The following is a 19,482-nucleotide window of genomic DNA, read 5'->3' as shown; positions in this document are numbered from 1 at the left end:
TTTATCACTACTCTTTGCTTCCTGTCAGCCAGCCAATTCTCAATCCAAGTCAGTGTTTTGCCCCCAAGACCATGTGCCCTAATTTTGTTCACCAATCTCCTATGTGGGACTTTATTAAAGGCTTTCTGAAAGTCCAGGTACACTACATCCACTGGTTCTCCCTTGTCCATCTTCATAGATACATCCTCAAAAAATTCCAGAAGATTAGTCAAGTATGATTTCCCCTTCGTAAATCCATGCCGAATCTGACCTATCCTGTTACTGCTATCCAAATGAGTCGTAATCTCATCTTTTATAATTGACTCCAGCATCCTTCCCACCACTGACGTCAGGCTAACCAGTCTATAATTTACTGTTTTCTCTCTCCCTCCTTTCTTGAAAAGTAGGACAACATTAGCCACCAACCAATCCGCAGGAACTGATCCTGAATCTATAGAACATTGGAAAATGATTACCAATGCGTCCACGATTTCTAGAGCCACCTCCTTAAGTACCCTGGGATATAGACCATCAGATCCCGGGGACTTATCAGCGTTCAGACCTAGCAGTCTATCCAAAACCATTTCAGGAGCACAAAAGCTGACATTTTGGACCTAGACCCTTCATCAGAGAGGGGGATGGGGAAAGGGTTCTGGAATAAATAGGGAGAGAGGGGGAGGCGGACCGAAGATGGAGAGAAAAGAAGATAGGTGGAGAGAGTATAGGTGGGGAGGTAGGGAGGGGATAGGTCAGTCCAGGGAAGATGGACAGGTCAAGGAGGTGGGATGAGGTTAGTAGGTAGGAAATGGAGGTGTGGCTTGGGGTGGGAGGAAGGGATGGGTGAGAGGAAGAACAGGTTAGGGAGGCAGAGACAGGCTGGACTCGGTTGGGATGCAGTGGGGGGAGGGGACAAACTGGGCCGGTTTTGGGATGCAGTGTGGGAAGGAGAGATTTTGAAGCTGGTGAAGTCCACATCGATGCCCTTGGGCTGCAGGGTTCCCAAGCAGAATATGAGTTGCTGTTCCTGCAACCTTCCGGTGGCATCATTGTGGCACTGCAGGAGGCCCATAATGGACATGTCATCTAAAGAATGGGAGGGGGAGTTAAAATGGTTTGCGACTGGGAGGTGCAGTTGTTTGTTGCGAACCGAGCGGAGGTGTTCTGCAAAGCGGTCCCCAAGCCTCCGCTTGGTTTCCCCAATATAGAGGAAGCCACACCGGGTACAATGGATACAATACACCACATTGGCAGATGTGCAGGTGAACATCTGCTTAATATGGAAAGTCATCTTGGGGCCTGGTATGGGGGTGAGGGAGGAGGTGTGGGGGCAAGTGTAGCACTTCCTGCAGTTGCAGGGGAAGGTGCCGGGTGTGGTGGGGTTGGAGGGGAGTGTGGAGCAAACAAGGGAGTCACGGAGAGAGTGGTCTCTCCGGAAGGCAGACAGGGGTGGGGATGGAAAAATATCTTGGGTGGTGGGGTCGGATTATAGGCGGCGGAAGTGTCGGAGGATGATGCGTTGTATCCGGAGGTTGGTGGGATGGTGAGAACGAGGGGGATCCTCTTGGGGCGGTTGTGGCGGGGGCGGGGTGTGAGGGATGTGTTGCGGGAAATGCGGGAGACGCGGTCAAGGGCGTTCTCGACCACTGCGGGGGGAAAGTTGCGGTCCTTGAAGAACTGGGACATCTGGGATGTGCGCGAGTGGAATGCCTCATCCTGGGAGCAGATGCAGCGGAGGCGGAGGAATTGGGAATAGGGGATGGATAGGGGCTTGGGGACTGCTTTGCAGAACACCTCCGTTCGGTTCGCAATAAACAACTGCACCTCCCAGTTGCAAACCATTTTAACTCCTCCTCCCATTCTTTAGATGACATGTCCATCATTGGCCTCCTGCAGTGCCACAATGATGTCACCCGAAGATTGCAGAAATAGCAACTCATATTCCGCTTGGGAACCCTGCAGCCCAATGGTATCAATGTGGACTTCACAAGCTTCAAAATCTCCCCTTCCCCCCACTGCATCCCAAAAGCAGCCCAGTTCGTCCCCTCCTCACACTGCATCACACAACCAACCCAGCTCGTCCCCTCCACCCACTGCATCCCACAAACAGCCCAGCCTGTCTCCGCCTCCCTAACCTGTTCTTCCTCTCACCCATCCCTTCCTCCCACCTCAAGCCGCACCTCCATTTCCTACCTACTAACCTCATCCCACCTCCTTGACCTGTCCGTCTTCCCTGGACTGACCTATCCCTTTCCTACCTCCCCACCTATACTCTCCTCTCCACCTACCTTCTTTTCTCTCCATCTTCAGTCCGCCTCCCCCTCTCTCCCTATTTATTCCAGAACCCTTTCCCCATCCCCCTCTCTGATGAAGGGTCTAGGTCCGAAACGTCAGCTTTTGTGCTCCTGAGATGCTGCTTGGCCTGCTGTGTTATTCCAGCTTCACACTTTGTTATCTTGGATTCTCCAGCATCTGCAGTCCCCATTATCTTTGCTATGTTATAGTTCTCTTTTATCTTTATACAGTTCTTAACTTCCCTCATCAGCCACGGCCGCCCCTTAGGATCTTTCTTCCTCTTTGGAATGAACTGATCCTGCACCTTCTGCATGATATCCAGAAATATTGTTGTTCCACTGCCATCCCTGCTAGGGTATTGAACTTTAGTCAGCTCCTCCTTCATAGCTCCATAGTTCCCTTTTCTCATCTGCAATATTGACACTTCTGATTCTCCCTTCTCCCTCTCAAACTGCAGATTAAAACCTATCATATTATGGTCACTACCTCCTAATGGCTCCTTTACTTTGAGGTCCAAGGATGAACGGACAGCACACAACATTTGCCAGACTGGGAAGTTCCCTCCCAGTCCGGGGACACTTCAGCAGTCAGCCTCTGATTTTCAGGTAAGCCTCCTCCAAGGCAGACCTCAAGGTACACAACAACAAAGAATCGCCAAGCAGGGACTGATAGCCAAATTGCGTACATGTACAAACAGCCTTGACTGCAATATTGCTTTCATGTTGCACTACATGAGACAACACCACACTGATCTACATCTGTAAAATCTCCTGGACAGTACAGTTCTCGCTCACACACACGCGCAGTGCCCCCCGCCCACCCACACTCACACTGAGCCACTCTCACTCGCACAGAGTCTCTCTCACACACACACACACACAGTCTCTCTAAGTATCTCATCTTACCGCTTCCGTGTTTTCGGCAGGAAACCAACCATTTCCATGGCTAGTTGTAAGCGCTCAAAGTCGTGTTTCAGATCCTCACCCTCTACAGAAAAACTGTCCTGCTAAAGTTTGAAAGAAAACAATGTTGTTAGAAACAACTTGTTCACATAACTTCATTTTTGTTTTTCAGTCTTTCTCCCTCAAGGTATCTGCTCTTTCCTGGAATAACCTTTCAAAAGTATTTGTCATCCTCTTCTACTATTTCTTATATGAGGGTTTCAACATTGAACATCGTCGGCTGTTTTGCTGCAGAGACCATTATTACCAAGCCCAATCTTGTCCTTACGCAATATATAGTCAATTACACAACTTCACAGTAGGATCAGTGATGCTTTGAAGTGGAAAATCTATTCATTGTTCTCACACTCTGTTCCCTCATGCCCAATCTGTTCATAAATCATTAAATCCTATGTAGCTATAAGACTGTTGTTCCAGTACATCCAGACCCAGATTGTTTCTGGTTCATCACGTTCAATTGTTTTTTTTTGAAAGACATGTACATCCATCTTCACAGTGTAGGGAATAAAAGCAGAAATCGGATTTTCACCCTCTTCCAACAATAAGGAATATTAACCAAGCGGAGGCTTGGAGACCGCTTTGCAGAACACCTCCGCTCAGTTCGCAACAAACAACTGCACCTCCCAGTCGCAAACCATTTCCACTCCCCCTCCCATTCTCTAGATGACATGTCCATCATGGGCCTCCTGCACTGCCACAATGATGCCACCCGAAGGTTGCAGGAACAGCAACTCATATTCCGCCTGGGAACCCTGCAGCCTAATGGTATCAATGTGGACTTCACCAGTTTCAAAATCTCCCCTTCCCCTACTGCATCCCTAAACCAGCCCAGTTCGTCCCCTCCCCGCATTGCACCACACAACCAGCCCAGCTCTTCCCCCCCACCCACTGCATCCCAAAACCAGTCCAACCTGTCTCTGCCTCCCTAACCGGTTCTTCCTCTCACCCATCCCTTCCTCCCACCCCAAGCCGCACCCCCATCTACCTACTAACCTCATCGCACCTCCTTGACCTGTCCATCTTCCCTGGACTGACCTATCCCCTCCCTACCTCCCCACCTATACTTCTCTCCACCTATCTTCTTTACTCTCCATCTTCGGTCCGCCTCCCCCTCTCTCCCTATTTATTCCAGTTCCCTCTCCCCATCCCCCTCTCTGATGAAGGGTCTAGGCCCGAAACGTCAGCTTTTGTGCTCCTGAGATGCTGCTTGGCCTGCTGTGTTCATCCAGCCTCACATTTTATTAATAAGGAATATATTGGACTAAAGAATAAGATAGTGGTTCCAGCTCTGAAGTTGGTTTTACTGTTGATGAAAACTGACTTAAAACTTATTTAAATAACTCTCATCATAAATCACAGTCTGCTTCATAAGTAAGGCTGCTTTGTAGTCGTAATTCATTGCCTCCTGTTTCTAACTATTAGGCTGATCAAAGAGCTGTTGGAAATTATATTATGGGGAAATGCAACTGAGGGCATAAATTCAATTCAAACAAATGATATTGTCTCCTTCCCATTAGTTCCACCATGAAACTTACAATGAGGAAACACACAAAATCAATCCTAATAGGAAAAGTTCTTACATTGATGATACTTCACGTTTTCCATTGTTAAGACACATGCCATCAGAAGTTCAAACAGCTTTGAAGGAATGCCAAAATTATCAAGGTAGATGGTTACCTTAAAGATCAGAGCCAGAGAAAACCTAATCCTGTAGGTTATGGAAAATTCAGATATTTGCAGTTCAACCCTCTAAAATGGCCTCCCTCCTACCTCAAACAACTCTCTTAGCCACTCGCTCTTTCAACTGGCAATACCTTTCTCTTCTAATGGAGGAAGATTTGTGCTGTCATCCTCTTTTTATTTAAAAAAAAGACACACATTTGCATTGCACCTTTCATAATTTTGGGATAAAGCAAATCTCTTCCGAGCCAATCAAGTATTGTTCAACTGTGGGCTTTTTTTTAAGCAAACAACACAGGCAATTAAGACACAGAAAAGTCTCACGTCCAATAATGAGGTGAATGATCAATTAATCTATGCTGGTTAAGTGAGTTAGCAGATAAATTTCAGGCAGGAAAATTCCCTTGTGTCTCCATGGATAATGTAATGGGGCCTTTTGTGAACAACTCGGCACAGACAAAATCTAATGTTAATTTCTTATTAAAAACAAGGCAACTTTAACAGCATCCCAACAGCATTCTCCCAATACCGTCCCAAAGATTTTGATGGCATATTCACCCTCACTCTGAACTAAGGTAAGAAGAGCTATAGATCTTGCAAATCCAAGTAATATCCACGCATTGCACAGATGAAGCAATGGTCCTGCAGTATAGGGATAAGAGCTAGTGATTGAATGTAAATACATGAATGTATCTTGAATGTATCAAGACAGGTGTCTTCACAAAGCAAAGATTACTTCAAGGTAAAGGTAAAGGTAAAGAAGGGAAGGGAGAATGGGAATGTTTTTGCTCAAATTTTGCTACTTATTCTCAGTTGCTTTTAAGGTTGACAAGAGACACCAGTGGAAAAAAAAAGTTTCCGATTCAAGATGTTCACTTGTTATTGCTTTTTTAAGTGGTTGCCAATACTTAATAGCTGTCAGAGTTGGCCTCATAATACACTAATCACGTGTACTAGTGGTTGAACAGATGTCCTCTAATGTGGTGCCAGGGAGGAATCCAAAGGTGAGTGAGGGTAATTCTGGGCAAAGCCCAAAGAACAAACTCACAACAATGCAACTTTATTTAATATCAAAAAGCATGTTCACTTGGATCCGTTTACTGTATGCAATGTTTGTGTTGCAAGAGTTCACTGTCTCAAGAAAATAGGCAGTCTAAAACTCAGCCATCAGTCGAATAGTGAAAATGCCTGCTCAATATCAGCTCAGATGTTCAACTTCCAAGCCATGACATGTGCATAACGTAGGATGATTGTAACACGGTTACAAACATGTTGCACAGTCATAGAGGGTCCATTTCAAAGATGTTTAATGAAAGACGAAACAGAATGATAAGGTGATATTGTGGAAGAATGCAATCAAACACGTCTTGTTAACTTTAAGCCATCTTGAGGCATCTTACTTAGATGGTTATTGGTGGCCACAGACATGACTAAATCTCAAATAGAGGTTGTGATAGTTAGGTCTATAAATGCCTTCCTGTAATACTACACATACTTGACCTGAGCGAAGTCATCAACCTTAAATGTTAGAGATAATGGGAACTACAGATGCTGGAGAATCCAAGATAACAAAGTGTGGAGCTGGATGAACACAGCAGGCCAAGCAGCATCTCAGGAGCACAAAAGCTGACGTTTTGGGCCTAGACCCTTTATCGGAGAGCCTCTCTGATAAAGGGTCTAGGCCCGAAACGTCAGCTTTTGTGCTCCTGAGATGCTGCTTGGCCTGCTGTGTTCATCCAGCTCCACACTTTGTTAACCTTAAATGTTAACTTGTGCTCTGACCACAACTCTATTTCCAACATGCTCTGTTTTCATTACAAAAGGGTATCTGATACTTTACTTAAGTAACAGTTGAGTCATTTTGAGGATTTTATATGAACAAAATGAATATGAGAAATGGAGACCACCTTCCTTTTATGTGTACAAACACAGGAAAATATAACGGCACTTACATAGTGGCACAGTGGCTCAGTGGTTAGCTCTGCTGCCTCACTGCACCAGGGACCTGAGTTCGACTCCACCTTTGGGCAACGATCTGTGTGGAGTTTGCACATTCTCTCCACGTCTGTGTGGGTTTCTGCTGGGCGCTTCAGTTCCCTCCCACAGTCCAAAGGTGTGCAGGTTAGGTGGACTGCCCATGCTATGTCCACAGTGTCCAAAAATGTACTAGCTAGGTGGATTAGCCACAGGGAATGCAGGGTTACAGGGTTAGAGGTCTGGGTGAGATGCTCTTTGGTAGGTCAGTGTGGATTCAATGGGCTGAATGACCTGTTTCCACACTATAGGGATTCTACTTAACAACTGTTACATTGTAGGTGATGATTACTCGATTTTTAACAATGTGCACAGAAATGGTTTGCAGAAGTATTTTCACAGCTTTCATTCTGAAAAGTCTGACAGCAGTTGTATTACAGTGGGTCACAAACGAGACTCCACAATAACTCAAAATAATATCACATAATTCCTGGTGTCACATTTATTGTGGGTTGAAGTAAATGCTAGAATTTATGCAGCACTTCAAACATGTATCTCAGAAAGCTCACAGAGGAAGGAAAATGCTGTTGTATTGGTAATGACAATTAACTAGCAACCCAAAGGCCTAACTTTGTGGACGAGGGTTCAAATCCCACCAAATCCCAAGGCAGCTGATGGAATTTAAATTCAATGAGTAAAATCTAGAGTTTAATGATAATGATAATGGAGTAACAGGTAGTGTTATGAAGCAGGGAGGCTGCAGAAGGACGAGCAGAGTGGGCGAAGAGTGTGCAGATGGAACACAAAGTATGAGATTATGCACTTTGGCAGGAAAAATCATTTTCTAAATGGGGAAAGGCTTCAGAAATCTGAAGCACAAAGGGACTTAGGAGTCATAGTTCAGGAATGTCTTAAGGTTAACATCCAGATTAATTTGGCAGTTAGGAAGACAAATGTGATGCTGGCATCAAGAGGGCTAGAATACAAGAGCAGAGATGTGCTGCTGAGGCTCTGGTTAGACCACATTTGGAATACCAAGACCAGTTTTGGGCCCTTACTGAAGGATGGATGTGCTGGCACTGGAGAAGGTCCAAACGAGATTTACAAGCATCATTCATATGATGAAGGGCTTGTCAGATGAGGAGCAGTTGAGGATTCTGGGTGTGTACTCAGAGTTTAGATGAATGAGTGGGGATCAGATTGAAGCTTATAGAACACTGAAAGTCCTGGATAAAGTGGACATGGAGATGTCTCCATTGGGAGGACAAACTAGGACCTGAGGGTACAGCCTCAGACTGAAAGGAATGACCCGTTAGAACGGAGAGGAGGAATGTGTTCAGATGGTGGGTAGATAATTGGTGGAACTCATTGCTGCAGAGGACTGCAGGTTGCACCATTGAGTATACTTAAGACAGAGATAGATGGGTTCTTGATTGGTATGGGGATCAAGGGAAGGCAGGAGAACAAGGTTGAGAAACATATCAGACGTAATCAAACATAGCAGCAGACACGATGGGCTGAATAGCCCAATTCTGCTTCTATATCTTACGGTCTCAGCAATAGCAATCAAGAAAAGAATTGGAAATCTCGGTTAATCTTTTCTTTCCTTCAATCTGCCATCCTTAAAACAGTCTGACCTATGTGTGACTCCAGGCCCACTGTAATGTGGTTGGCTCTTATACGCCCTCTCAAATAGCCAAACAAGCCACTAAGTTCAAGGATAATTAAGGATGGGCAACAACCGCTGGTTATGTATAGTATGTAAGCGCGGAACTGGGAGCATTTTTGTCTTGCACTAGTCAAGACAATTTGAAAGAATATCAGTAAAGGGGAAAACCAACAATGATACTTGAGAAGAGAGTGCTGGCAAACTGATTAATAAGTGGACTCTGGTACAACTGTCACTAAGAAGAATGCAGCAGCTGGTTAATGATCATTAATAACTCCCTGCCAAGCCTTGTTTAAATTTTAAACCAAACAGGTTGACTCTGGTTGGCTAGAACACTGCCAATTGAAATGAACCAGCAAATGGTTGTCACTCATTTTGCCAAGGTGAAACAGTATGCGCACATTCCTTTCTGTTATAGTGGCTGTGTGAAACAACTGTTGCAATAGCAATGTGAATGGTATTTACTACCAACAGGATGTTGTTGTCAAGCTAAAAAAGACTTTCTGCCTATTACACAAATTAATAATGTGGTATATGAATTTCAATACAGGTGTGATGCAAGGTAACCAAAATGCAAGGCCTCAGATCATATCAAGCAGCATACTTCTTTAGTTGGTCGCAATAAGCAACATACTGAACTGTACCCAACCAGTCTACACTTGGAAAATTCACGAAGGTATCTTACATTAGCAGTGATTCTGCAAGTGAACAACATTTGCTATTTAATTCTGAGTGTGCATATAACTACACTAACAATCAATTCACTGATATCAATCATGCTGTCAGTTCAGCATGCAGTATGGCACACTTGAATGTACAGGAAGCTACATACGTTAATACATAGGGCCTTGTCATTTGCAGATAATTCATATACTCCACCTACTTTAACTCATCAAAGCAGGTCACAGCCATTTGATGGTTCATCTCTTAGGACAAATCAGAGTCAGAGTGCCTGGTTTAAAATCTAAATAAAGCATGACAGATCATTATCATCACTAACTGCTACATTCTCCATTGCAACATCTGTAACAGAGTCTACCAGCCAACCAATCTCTTCTTATCAGTATAAAAATTGAATTAGTACTCCTACAAATTTTCCTGGTGAGTTCAAGGCAGAAAGCTTTGACAAACCTTATTTCAGCAATACCAAAGGACAGGTTATTCCTGGCATGATGTATTTTTTGACATAGTTTTAATTAACAGATAACTCAAAAGCTAGAATGCATATCAGGGTCCGACAAACAGCTATGATGCAAATGATCAGTTAAAATATTGTAGCAAGGTTTGCCAGAAGATGGAAATTCCTACACTTCTACAGTCTGTATCTCCAGCATCTCCAACTTGATTTAACTTCCAGCATCCCAGTGTTTTATTTCTGATCTATACAGAACTACCTGTTTCAACACATCAAGCAACATTGCAGCCCTTATAATTGTACAGTCCCAGAGGACCAGCCAAAGTTTTGCACCTAAAGCCTGGGACAGAATGAAGCCTTGATTCAAAGACAGTGGTTTTAGGGACCCAAGCTGCCTACTTGAATAGCATTGGCTACTTTTGATATTTTTCTCGGTTTCTTTAATTCATTGTTTCCCTGTCCACATTTGGGAACTTTTAAGTGGTAAAATACCAGGCAAGTAATAGGAAATTGTCCATTTTTTTGTACAATATTTAAATACCGGATACAGATATTTGGCCTGCTGAACATACTTCAGCAATTTATAGGTTTTAATATGGCACAAGTCAGACTTCTGTCTTAGCTGTCTTTAAGTCCTCTGGCTGAATAGATAATTTGTGGGCGCTAATACAATATATACTTGTCATTAGGTTAAACAATATTTCTTCCTGTGGAACTTAATTATTAAATAAAATGCATGATGCAAGGATACTTGATGCTGCTATTACCATAATACCAGGACATGCTTATTTATTTTTGCTCAATCCCATTCATTTTAACACTTAGCTCTAGCATTTGTATGCATGTACCGAACAGCACTATCCTAATAATTACTTGTCCTTTCTCCCTTTTCCAACATAATTTTTTTCTCCTAATAATACTAATCTCCTTGCTGACGTCTTATTTCTTATTTGCCAGAAATCCTGTGTTTACTCACCTATATGCATGCTTCACCTACACTATCCAAGATATTAAGTCCTAGATGGCTTTCAGCTAATATTTGTGTCAAATAACCAATACCCAGCAATTAGGGATCAAGACTGGAAACCGTGGCTGATTTTCTTTTCCTTCCTACTCCAAGATGACATGTCCAGTATAGGACTCTTGCACTACCCAAAATAAAATGGCGAACACAAAGTTAGTGGATGAACCATGGACTCTTGTGCGATCCAACTGAACACTGCTTTGACTACTTAAACCAGAGGAACCGTTAGATTTTTAGAGTCAAAGATGTACACCACAGAAGCAGGTCCTTTGGTCCAATTCATCAATGCTATCCAGATATCCCATATAAATCCAGTCCCATTTGCTACCTTTTGGCCCATATCCCTCTAAACTCTTTTTATTCACATACCTATCCAGATGATTTTTAAATCCTGCAATTGTACCAGCCTCCACCACTTCCTCTGTGTGAAAAAGTTGCCCTTAGGTTCTTTTAAATCTTTCTCTTCTCATCTTAAACTTATGCCCTCTAAATTTGGAATCCCACAGCCCAAGGAAAAGACCTTGTCTATTTACCCTTTACATGCCCCTCATGATTTTATTGGAAAGGTGTAGGAGAAACAGGGTGGTGTTGATGGGAGATTTTAATTTTCCCAACATTGAATGGGATTCACTCAGTGTTAGGGGTCAAGACGGAGCAGAATTTGTAAGGTGTGTCCAGGAGGGTTTTCTAGAGCAGAATGTATGTAGTCCAACTCGGGAAAGGGCCATACTGGACCTGGTGTTGGGGAATGAACCCGGCCAGGTGGTTGAAATTACAGTAGGGGACTACTTTGGAATAAGCGACCACAATTCCGTAAGTTTTACAATACTCATGGACAAGGATGGGAATGGTCCTAAAGGAAGAGTTCTGAACTGGGGGAAAGCCAACTATACCAAAATTCGGCAGGATCTGGGGAATGTAGATTGGGAGAAACTGTTTGAAGGTAAATCCACATTTGATATGTGGGAGGCTTTTAAGGAGAAGTTGATTAGTGTGCAGGAGAGACATGTTCCTGTGAAAATGAGGAATAGAAAAGGCAAGATTAGGGAACCATGGATGACAGGTGAAATTGTGAGACTAGCCAAGAGGAAGAAGGAAGCACACATGAGGTCTAGGCGACTGAAGACAGACGAAGCTTTGCAAGAATATTGGGAATGTAGAGCGAATCTGAAACGAGGGATTAAGAGGGGTAAGAGAGGGCATGAGATAATGCTGGCAAACATGGTTAAGGAAAATCCCAAAGCCTTTTATTCATATATAAAGAGCAAGAGGGTAACGTGAGAAAGGATTGGCCCACTTAAGGACAAAGAAGGAAGGTTATGCGCTGAGTCAGAGAAAATAGGTGACATTCTTTGCATCGGTATTCACCAAGGAGAGGGACACGACAGATGTTGAGGTTAGGGACAGATGTTTGCTTACTCTCGCTCAAGTTGATATAAGGAAGGAGGAAGTGTTGGGTATCCTAAAAGGTATTAAGGTGGACAAGTCCCCTGGTCCAGATGGGATCTATCCCACGTTACTGAGGGAAGCGAGAGAGGAAAGAGCCGGGCCTTAACAGATATCTTTGCAGCATCCTTAGCACGGGTGAGGTCCCAGAGGACTGGAGACTTGCTAATGTTGTCCCCTTGTTTAAGAAGGGTAGCAAGGATAATCCAGGTAATTATTGACCGGTGAGCCTGACATCAGTGGTTGGTAAGCTACTGGAGAAGATACTGAGGGATAGGATCTATTCCCATTTGGAAGAAATGGCTTATCAGTGAAAGGCAACATGGTTTTGCGCAGGGAAGGTCATGTCTTATCAACTTAATAGAATTCTTTGAGGACGTGACAAAGTTGGTTGATGAGGGAAAGGCTGTAGATGTCATATACATGGACTTCAGTGAGGCGTTTGATAAGGTTCCCCATGGCAGGCAGATGGAGTTCAATCCGGGCAAATGCGAAGTGATGCATTTTGAAAGATCTACGTCAAGGGCGAACTATAGTAAATGGAAAAGTCCTAAAGAAAATTGATGAAGAGAGATCTGGGCGTTCAGGTCCATTGTTCCCTGAAGGTGGCAACGCAAGTCAATAGGTGGTCAAGAAGGCATACGGCATGCTTTCCTTCATTGGGCGGGGTATTGAGTACAAGAGTTGGCAGGTCATGTTGCAGTTGTATAGGACTTTGGTCCGGCCACGTTTGGAGTACTGTGTACAGTTCTGGTTGCCACATTACCAAAAGGATGTGGATGCTTTAGAGAGGGTGCAGAGGTGGTTCACCAGGATGTTGCCTGGTATGGAGGGTGCTAGCTATGAAGAGAGGTTGAGTAGATTAGGATTATTTTCATTAGAAAGATGGAGATTGAGGAGGGACCTGATTGAGGTCTACAAAATCGTGAGGGGTATAGACAGGGTGGATAGCAAAAAGCTTTTTCCTAGAGTGGGGGACTCAATTACTAGGGGTCATGAGTTCAAAATGAGAGGAGGAAAGTTTAAGGGAGATCTGCGTGGAAAGCTCTTTACACAGAGGGTGGTGGGCGCCTGGAACGCGTTGCCAGCGGAGGTGGTAGACGCAGACAAATTAGGATCTTTTAAGATATATCTGGACAGGTACATGGATGGGCGGGGAGCAAATGGACACAGACCCTTAGAAAATAGATGACAGGTTAGACAGAGGATCTCGATTGGCGCAGGCCTGGAGGGCCGAAAGGCTTGTTACTGTGCTGTAATTTTCTTTGTTCTTTTATTTTATAAAAGTCTATAAAAACCTCTGCTCCAGGGCAAACAGTCGCAGTCTTTACAATTTCTCTCTATAGCTCAAACCCTCTAACCTTGTCAACATCCTTGTCAATCTTTTCTGAACCCTTTTAAGTTACATAACATCCTTCCTATAGCAGGGAGACCAGGATTGCAAGCAGTATTCCAAAAGCAGCCTAACCAATGTCCTGCATAGCCACAACAAGACATCCTGACTCCCATACTCAATGCATTGATCAATAAAGACGAGCATACCTAATGCTTTCTTCACTGTCCCCTCTACCTACAAGTCCACTTTTAAGGAACTATGAGTCTGCATTCCAAGTTCTCTTTGTTTGGCAACACTCTCCAGGACCTTACCATTAAGTGTGCTTTAATCAAAACTCAGAATCAGATTTTGGATGCCTATGAAATCCAATCAATGAACTGATCTTCTCTCATCAAACAAGTCAAATCATTAGCAACATCACAAAATATTTCCCATGTGTTAAATATTAAGATATTAGCAGTCTTAAGCTCCCAAGCTCAATTGTAAAGAGGCTGGAAGTCTTGTTAATGTCTACACTTTTGAGTAAGACATTTTGGCACCTGAAGTACCAAAAAATGTAATCTGGAAGTGGTCCACATGCCAAACATCAGATACATAAAAAGTAAAGTTGACAGAGTCAACGATTCACACTGCAACTTGAAGAAGCAGGCAACAGGCAGAAAGCAAGCTCAATCTTTTTGTTTTGGTTAACTGTAATCAAATACAATTTCTGAAGGATTTCTTTACTATTTGTCCTTATTTTGGAGCCTCCTTTCTCTGTCATCTCTCCCCAAATGACACCCAACATCCTAAAACATTGTCTATTTAACAGATTATTACTATGCTTACAACACTATTCCTCCAGTATCACCTGATTTATGATTACCTACTTTTACTAATGGTCTATTGCACTGAATACTAATATTTAACAAATTAGAATTCCCATTTATATTTAGATCTACATCAGTTTAACTGAAATCCAAAAGATCATGATATACTTTATTTCTTCAAACTGATGATTGCAGAAGCACTGCCCTTTTGTGGATCACCTTAAAAAATGATGAACACAGACACTGATCCAAGCACTTATAGTCATTCTTTAAACACAACCTTCCCATATCACAAGTCCATACAATTCAGCTATCATAAATAAAATGTCATTATGCACAGAAGCAAAGAAATGGTGTAGCGTTGGTACTACCAATTGTGGTACAGCAGACAAATATGTGTAGAAACAATTACAAGGAATCACAACAAAGAATCAACCTTGGTATAAAGATGTTTTCAACCACAAAGAAGCGAAGTGTTGGGTGGTGCATTCATGAAACAGTCAAAGCTGTGTAACTTGTACTGTAGCCTGTAATGCAGTGCATGTTAATAGACCTCATATGGGAGCATTAGTCATCACTTTAACTGTTGGTGGATTAGAGGAGCAAACATGAGATTGATGAAAAATATGAATATTTTACAGAAGAGAAAAAATTGTACGTAAATATTCTTGAACCTTCTTTTCTGCCCCAATGACACAATCTAGAATGATCAATTTAAACTGCTTTTGGTTGGATTAAAGATCTAATTGTTTCGAGAAAAACCAACACCTTTTGACAGTTTTGCCCATGCTTTCTTTCTGGAAATACAGTGATATATCAGCAACTTACCACTAGTAATGAAAAACTCAAAATACTAACCAGTTCTGAATCATAGTAATAATCATCCCAAGTCTGTCTGAGCGGTTTCTTCGTCATCTGAGAAAGCAAGATAGATGGCATTAGGAAGTGTACGCACTTTAAACAACTTTGACAGAGTCAACGATTCACACTGCAACTTGAAGAAGCAGGCAACAAGCAGAAAGCAAGCTCAATCTTTTTGTTTTGGTCAACTGGATGAGTCAAGATCCATATCCAGCAAGTAAAGTTCAAGAGGTAAGAGTGATGAGTTCTCCTCAAAGAAAAAGCAAATATTTTTAACATTACACTAAATAAATTACAATAATCCTGGTATGATCATAACATCTAATTATCAACAGGATTTATATTTTCAAACTAATTAATTGCAACTGCAATGAAAAAGGTTCAAGTCCAATTATGAACTTTAGCCATAGACTAACCTCCATTTTCATAATAATTGTTTTTATCTGTTTAGATTCTTCTCTCATCAAACTCCTGCAGCAGTGATATCAGAGAGTCTGCGGCCACAATGACTGGGACTTCCAAGGAGCAGCAGCATTGGCAACAGTGACTTCCAAGAATCTGCAGCAGCAATGAAAGCGACTGCAGCTGCAGTGGCGACGGTAACACCCAAGGGCCTGCGGTAGCAGCAATGTCTGAGGCTCTGAAGCAGCAGGAGCAACTTCCACAGGCCTGCAGCAGCATGGAGGCTCAAGGCTTTGGGAAGGTAGATAAGACTTTTAGATCTGGATGCTTCCCTCTTCCTTGACTCTATTTTTTCGTATTTGTTTTACTTAATTCTGATTTTTGTATTTTTAATTGGCTGTTTGGTTTTTGTATCTAGATGGGATTTTTTAACATTTTTGTTTTTGTACCTGCTGGTGAGTGGCGATTTTGTACATTTTTCCACTGTACTCCTGTGTTTGAGTACATGAAACAATAAAACCGAATATTAATTCTAAAACCCAAAAACGTTCAATTGTGCAAACGAACTTCTGTAAATATGTGTTTTGGGTGCATGTTATCAAAACACGCTCTGTGGTCTCTAGTGCATCCTTAGAATTTTGACTACTATTCAAAATGAAACCCAATTTGGCAGCAGGGTAGGACACTCCTCCTGTTCTTCCTTTCTTCTCTATTTCTCCAATTAAGAGTTTTTTCTTCTTTTCTCCTGGCCTCCAGCGACGACTCCTGGTCTAGTGTCGCAGCCTCCTAGACTGGTGCAGCAGCAGTGGTGACCCGGCCTGGCACGGCAACCTACTGGCCTGGTGTAGCAGCCTCCATGCCTATTGCAGTAGCCTCCCAGGGTGACCTCATGGCATAGCACATCTTGGCCCAGCATGGTGGTCTGAAGCGATCTCCCAGCCTCCTGATCCTCAAGGTGAAGCCCAGTGCGGTGTGTAGCAAGGCCTGGCGCAGACTGGAAGCTGGGTGCCAGCATGGTCTGTTGTTCTGAGCATTTATTATGGCAACAGGACATTGTATTTCCCTATTGCCCAAGATCTTGTAACTAAAGAAGCTGTACCTAGGTACCTTTATATCTTAAAAAGATGGTGCTGTAAGTGGCAATTTATAAACTTTTCACTATATTCACTAAGGATATGTGACAATAAAGCTGATTTAGTTCAATTCAATCAATGCATTAGAAAGTAATGATAAAAAGGATCACCTTTAGAATTTTTTTTAATTCACGTATTCTCCAAGATGATGTCAGCTAAATCTTTTTAACAGTAAGATCGAAAGCTTAGTTATGTAGTGTCTGGTCACTCAAGAGATCAACAATCAATACATTATTATGAATGTCATTCATCCTGTAACTTGGGAAAAGGTGATGACTAACTTATGCATGGCAGTCATATAACATGGAAACATACTCTCTGGTCCAACTCATCCAGGCTGACCAAACATTCTAATCTGAACTGGTCCCATTTGCTAGCATTTAGTCCATATCCCTCTAAACCCTTCCTATTCATATAGCCATCCAGATGCCTTTTAAATGTTGAAACTGTACCTGCATCCACCACATCCTCTGGCAGCTCAACAGACAATAGACAATAGGTGCAGGAGTAGGCCATTCGGCCCTTCGAGCTCATCCACACACGTACTACACTCTGCATGAAAAAGTTACAAATCAGGTCCTTTTTAAATTTTTCCCTTCTCACCGTAAACCTAAGTCCTCTCGCAGGGAGACCAGAATTGCAAGCAGTATTCCAAAAGCAGCCTAACCAATGTCTTGCATAGCCACAACATGACATCCTGACTCCTACACTCAATGCATTGATCAATAAAGACGAGCATACCTAATGCTTTCTTCACTGTCCTCTCTACCTACAACTCCACTTGGACTCCTCTACCCTGGGAAAAAAAAGACCTTGGCTATTCCATCCTATCCATGCCTTTCATGATTTTATAAACTTCTAGAAGGTAATCCCTCAGCCCTCGATGGTCCAGGGAAAACATCTAACAGTTGCAATGTTTTTATTTTTACTTGTTCATGGGATTGGTCTCATTGGCTGAGCTAGCAGCTGTTGCATGTTATTATTTGTCCTTTGGAAGGTGATGTTGATCTAGCTTCTAGACCCACTGAAGTTCATGTGATAGTGAGATTTGGCCAGTGGCTCTGTTTTGTGCATTTGGTAATGTTACTGCAAGAAGGCCTATTGGTTAGGACATCAAAAAAGTTCAAACAATGCAATAGGACTTATCAAATTTATCTGAGTTATCAGATATCAGACAGAAAACAACTGTTTAACATTCCATCTAAAAGACTGCACAGCACTGCTGAAGCCTACGTGACCATAAAATCCTGGATCAAATTTTTAAACTTGGAAATGGAAATGGAACTGTTACAATTAATATTCTGAAATAGCTACGATATTTTACTTCAGTCTCTATTCCACTCCATCTTATCTGTATGTGGATTTTTTAAAAAATCAAGTTAAGAATAATCAGCAAGAATCAAATGCATGGCTACATTCGATAAATGATAGGTGGAATAGTCAAGGCCTTTTCCCAAGGTAGGGGTGTCCAAAACTACAGGGAACGGGTTAAAGGGGAGAGACGAAAGGATTTAAAAGAGAGCTCAGGATCAACTTTTTCACACAGAGGGCGGTGAACGTACAAAATGAGTTGCCAGAGGAGTTGGCGGAGGTGGATTGAGTTACAACATTTAAAAGGCATCTGGATGGGCGCACAAATAGAAAGGGATTGGAGGGAAATGGTCCAAATGCTGGCAAATGGGACTTGGTCAGATTGGGATATTTGGTCAGCATGATGAGTTGAACCGAAGGGTCTGTTTATGTGCGGTGTAACTCTGACTATAAATCACAATTGTAACAAAGTGAAATAATTACCACAACCAGAAAAGCTCCTGCAATCTGGTTAAAGCATGCACAAATAGAAACAAGAGGAATTGTCCGATTATTAAAAGAGAAACAAGGATATCTTAGAATATTAATTTTAAATTGCTCATGAAGACATAAAAAGTGCATGATTATGGCTATGATTTTCTAAGTCAAAAAGTATTATGTATCAAATTTGTACATTTTAACCTTTCTCAGTAGATTGCGGGTACCGTTCATGGAGTAGGAAGTCTATTCAGGGCAAAGGGGAGATGGCAGCAGTGTGCAAGCATTGTTAGATGAGGCTGTTAGATCAGCAGCTCTAAGTTTTGCACATTAAAACTGCTAACTGTGGCATTTAATGATGCTATGATTTTTTTTGTCCATTACTTCTCTTTTTCTTTATCCCAAATCGTCAATAATTTAGCCAAGCTTTTCAGGAAAAAGGAACTGTCATCAAGAACAAGCTCAAATTTGACCTAATTCAATATCTACAAAAAGACGTTTCAGCAGAATGTGATCCCTACCTTCCCACCCATACTCTCCTCTCCACTTATCTTCTCCTCTATCCATCTTCAGTCCGCCTCCCCCTCGCTCCCTATTTATTTCAGAATCCTGTCCCCAGCCCCCTTTTCTGATGAAGGGTCTAGGCCCGAAACGTCAGCTTTTGTGCTCCTGAGATGCTGCTGGGCCTGCTGTGTTCATCCAGCCTCATATTTTATTATCCACACTTTGTTATCTTGGATTCTCCAGCATCTGCAGTTCCCATTATCTCTGATCCCAAACCATCAATAATTTAGCCAAGCTTTTCAGGCAAACGGAACTGTCATCAAGAACAAGCTCAAATTTGACCTAATTCAATATCTACAAAAAGACGTTTCAGCAGAATGTGATCCAAAACAAGAAGCTCACCTTTTCTCCTCTAGGCTAATACAATTGTAACAATACAATTGTTGCCCTGGAAGAGCTTGACTGTCTGTCCTTTGTTAACGCAATAG

The 19,482-nt window shown here is 42.5% G+C and overlaps 1 protein-coding gene across 8 annotated transcripts in view; it reads right to left on the bottom strand.

Annotated features, from left to right (window-relative positions):
- myo9aa (myosin IXAa) overlaps window positions 1-19,482 on the bottom strand; it is a 318,790-nt gene that overhangs the window by 177,131 nt on the left and 122,177 nt on the right. For all 8 annotated transcript variants that reach the window (XM_059640175.1, XM_059640177.1, XM_059640182.1 and 5 more), the window contains exons 6-7: window positions 15,165-15,221; window positions 3,177-3,277 (exon numbers count right to left, since the gene is read on the bottom strand). In XM_059640175.1, coding sequence (XP_059496158.1) covers window positions 3,177-3,277; window positions 15,165-15,221 — 158 coding nt within the window. The remainder of the gene's footprint in view (window positions 1-3,176; window positions 3,278-15,164; window positions 15,222-19,482) is intronic.

Source organism: Stegostoma tigrinum, chromosome 36 (genome assembly GCF_030684315.1).
Source record: "Stegostoma tigrinum isolate sSteTig4 chromosome 36, sSteTig4.hap1, whole genome shotgun sequence".
In the NCBI taxonomy this organism is placed as follows: domain Eukaryota; kingdom Metazoa; phylum Chordata; class Chondrichthyes; order Orectolobiformes; family Stegostomatidae; genus Stegostoma; species Stegostoma tigrinum.
This window is presented reverse-complemented; position numbering and strand designations above follow the sequence as displayed.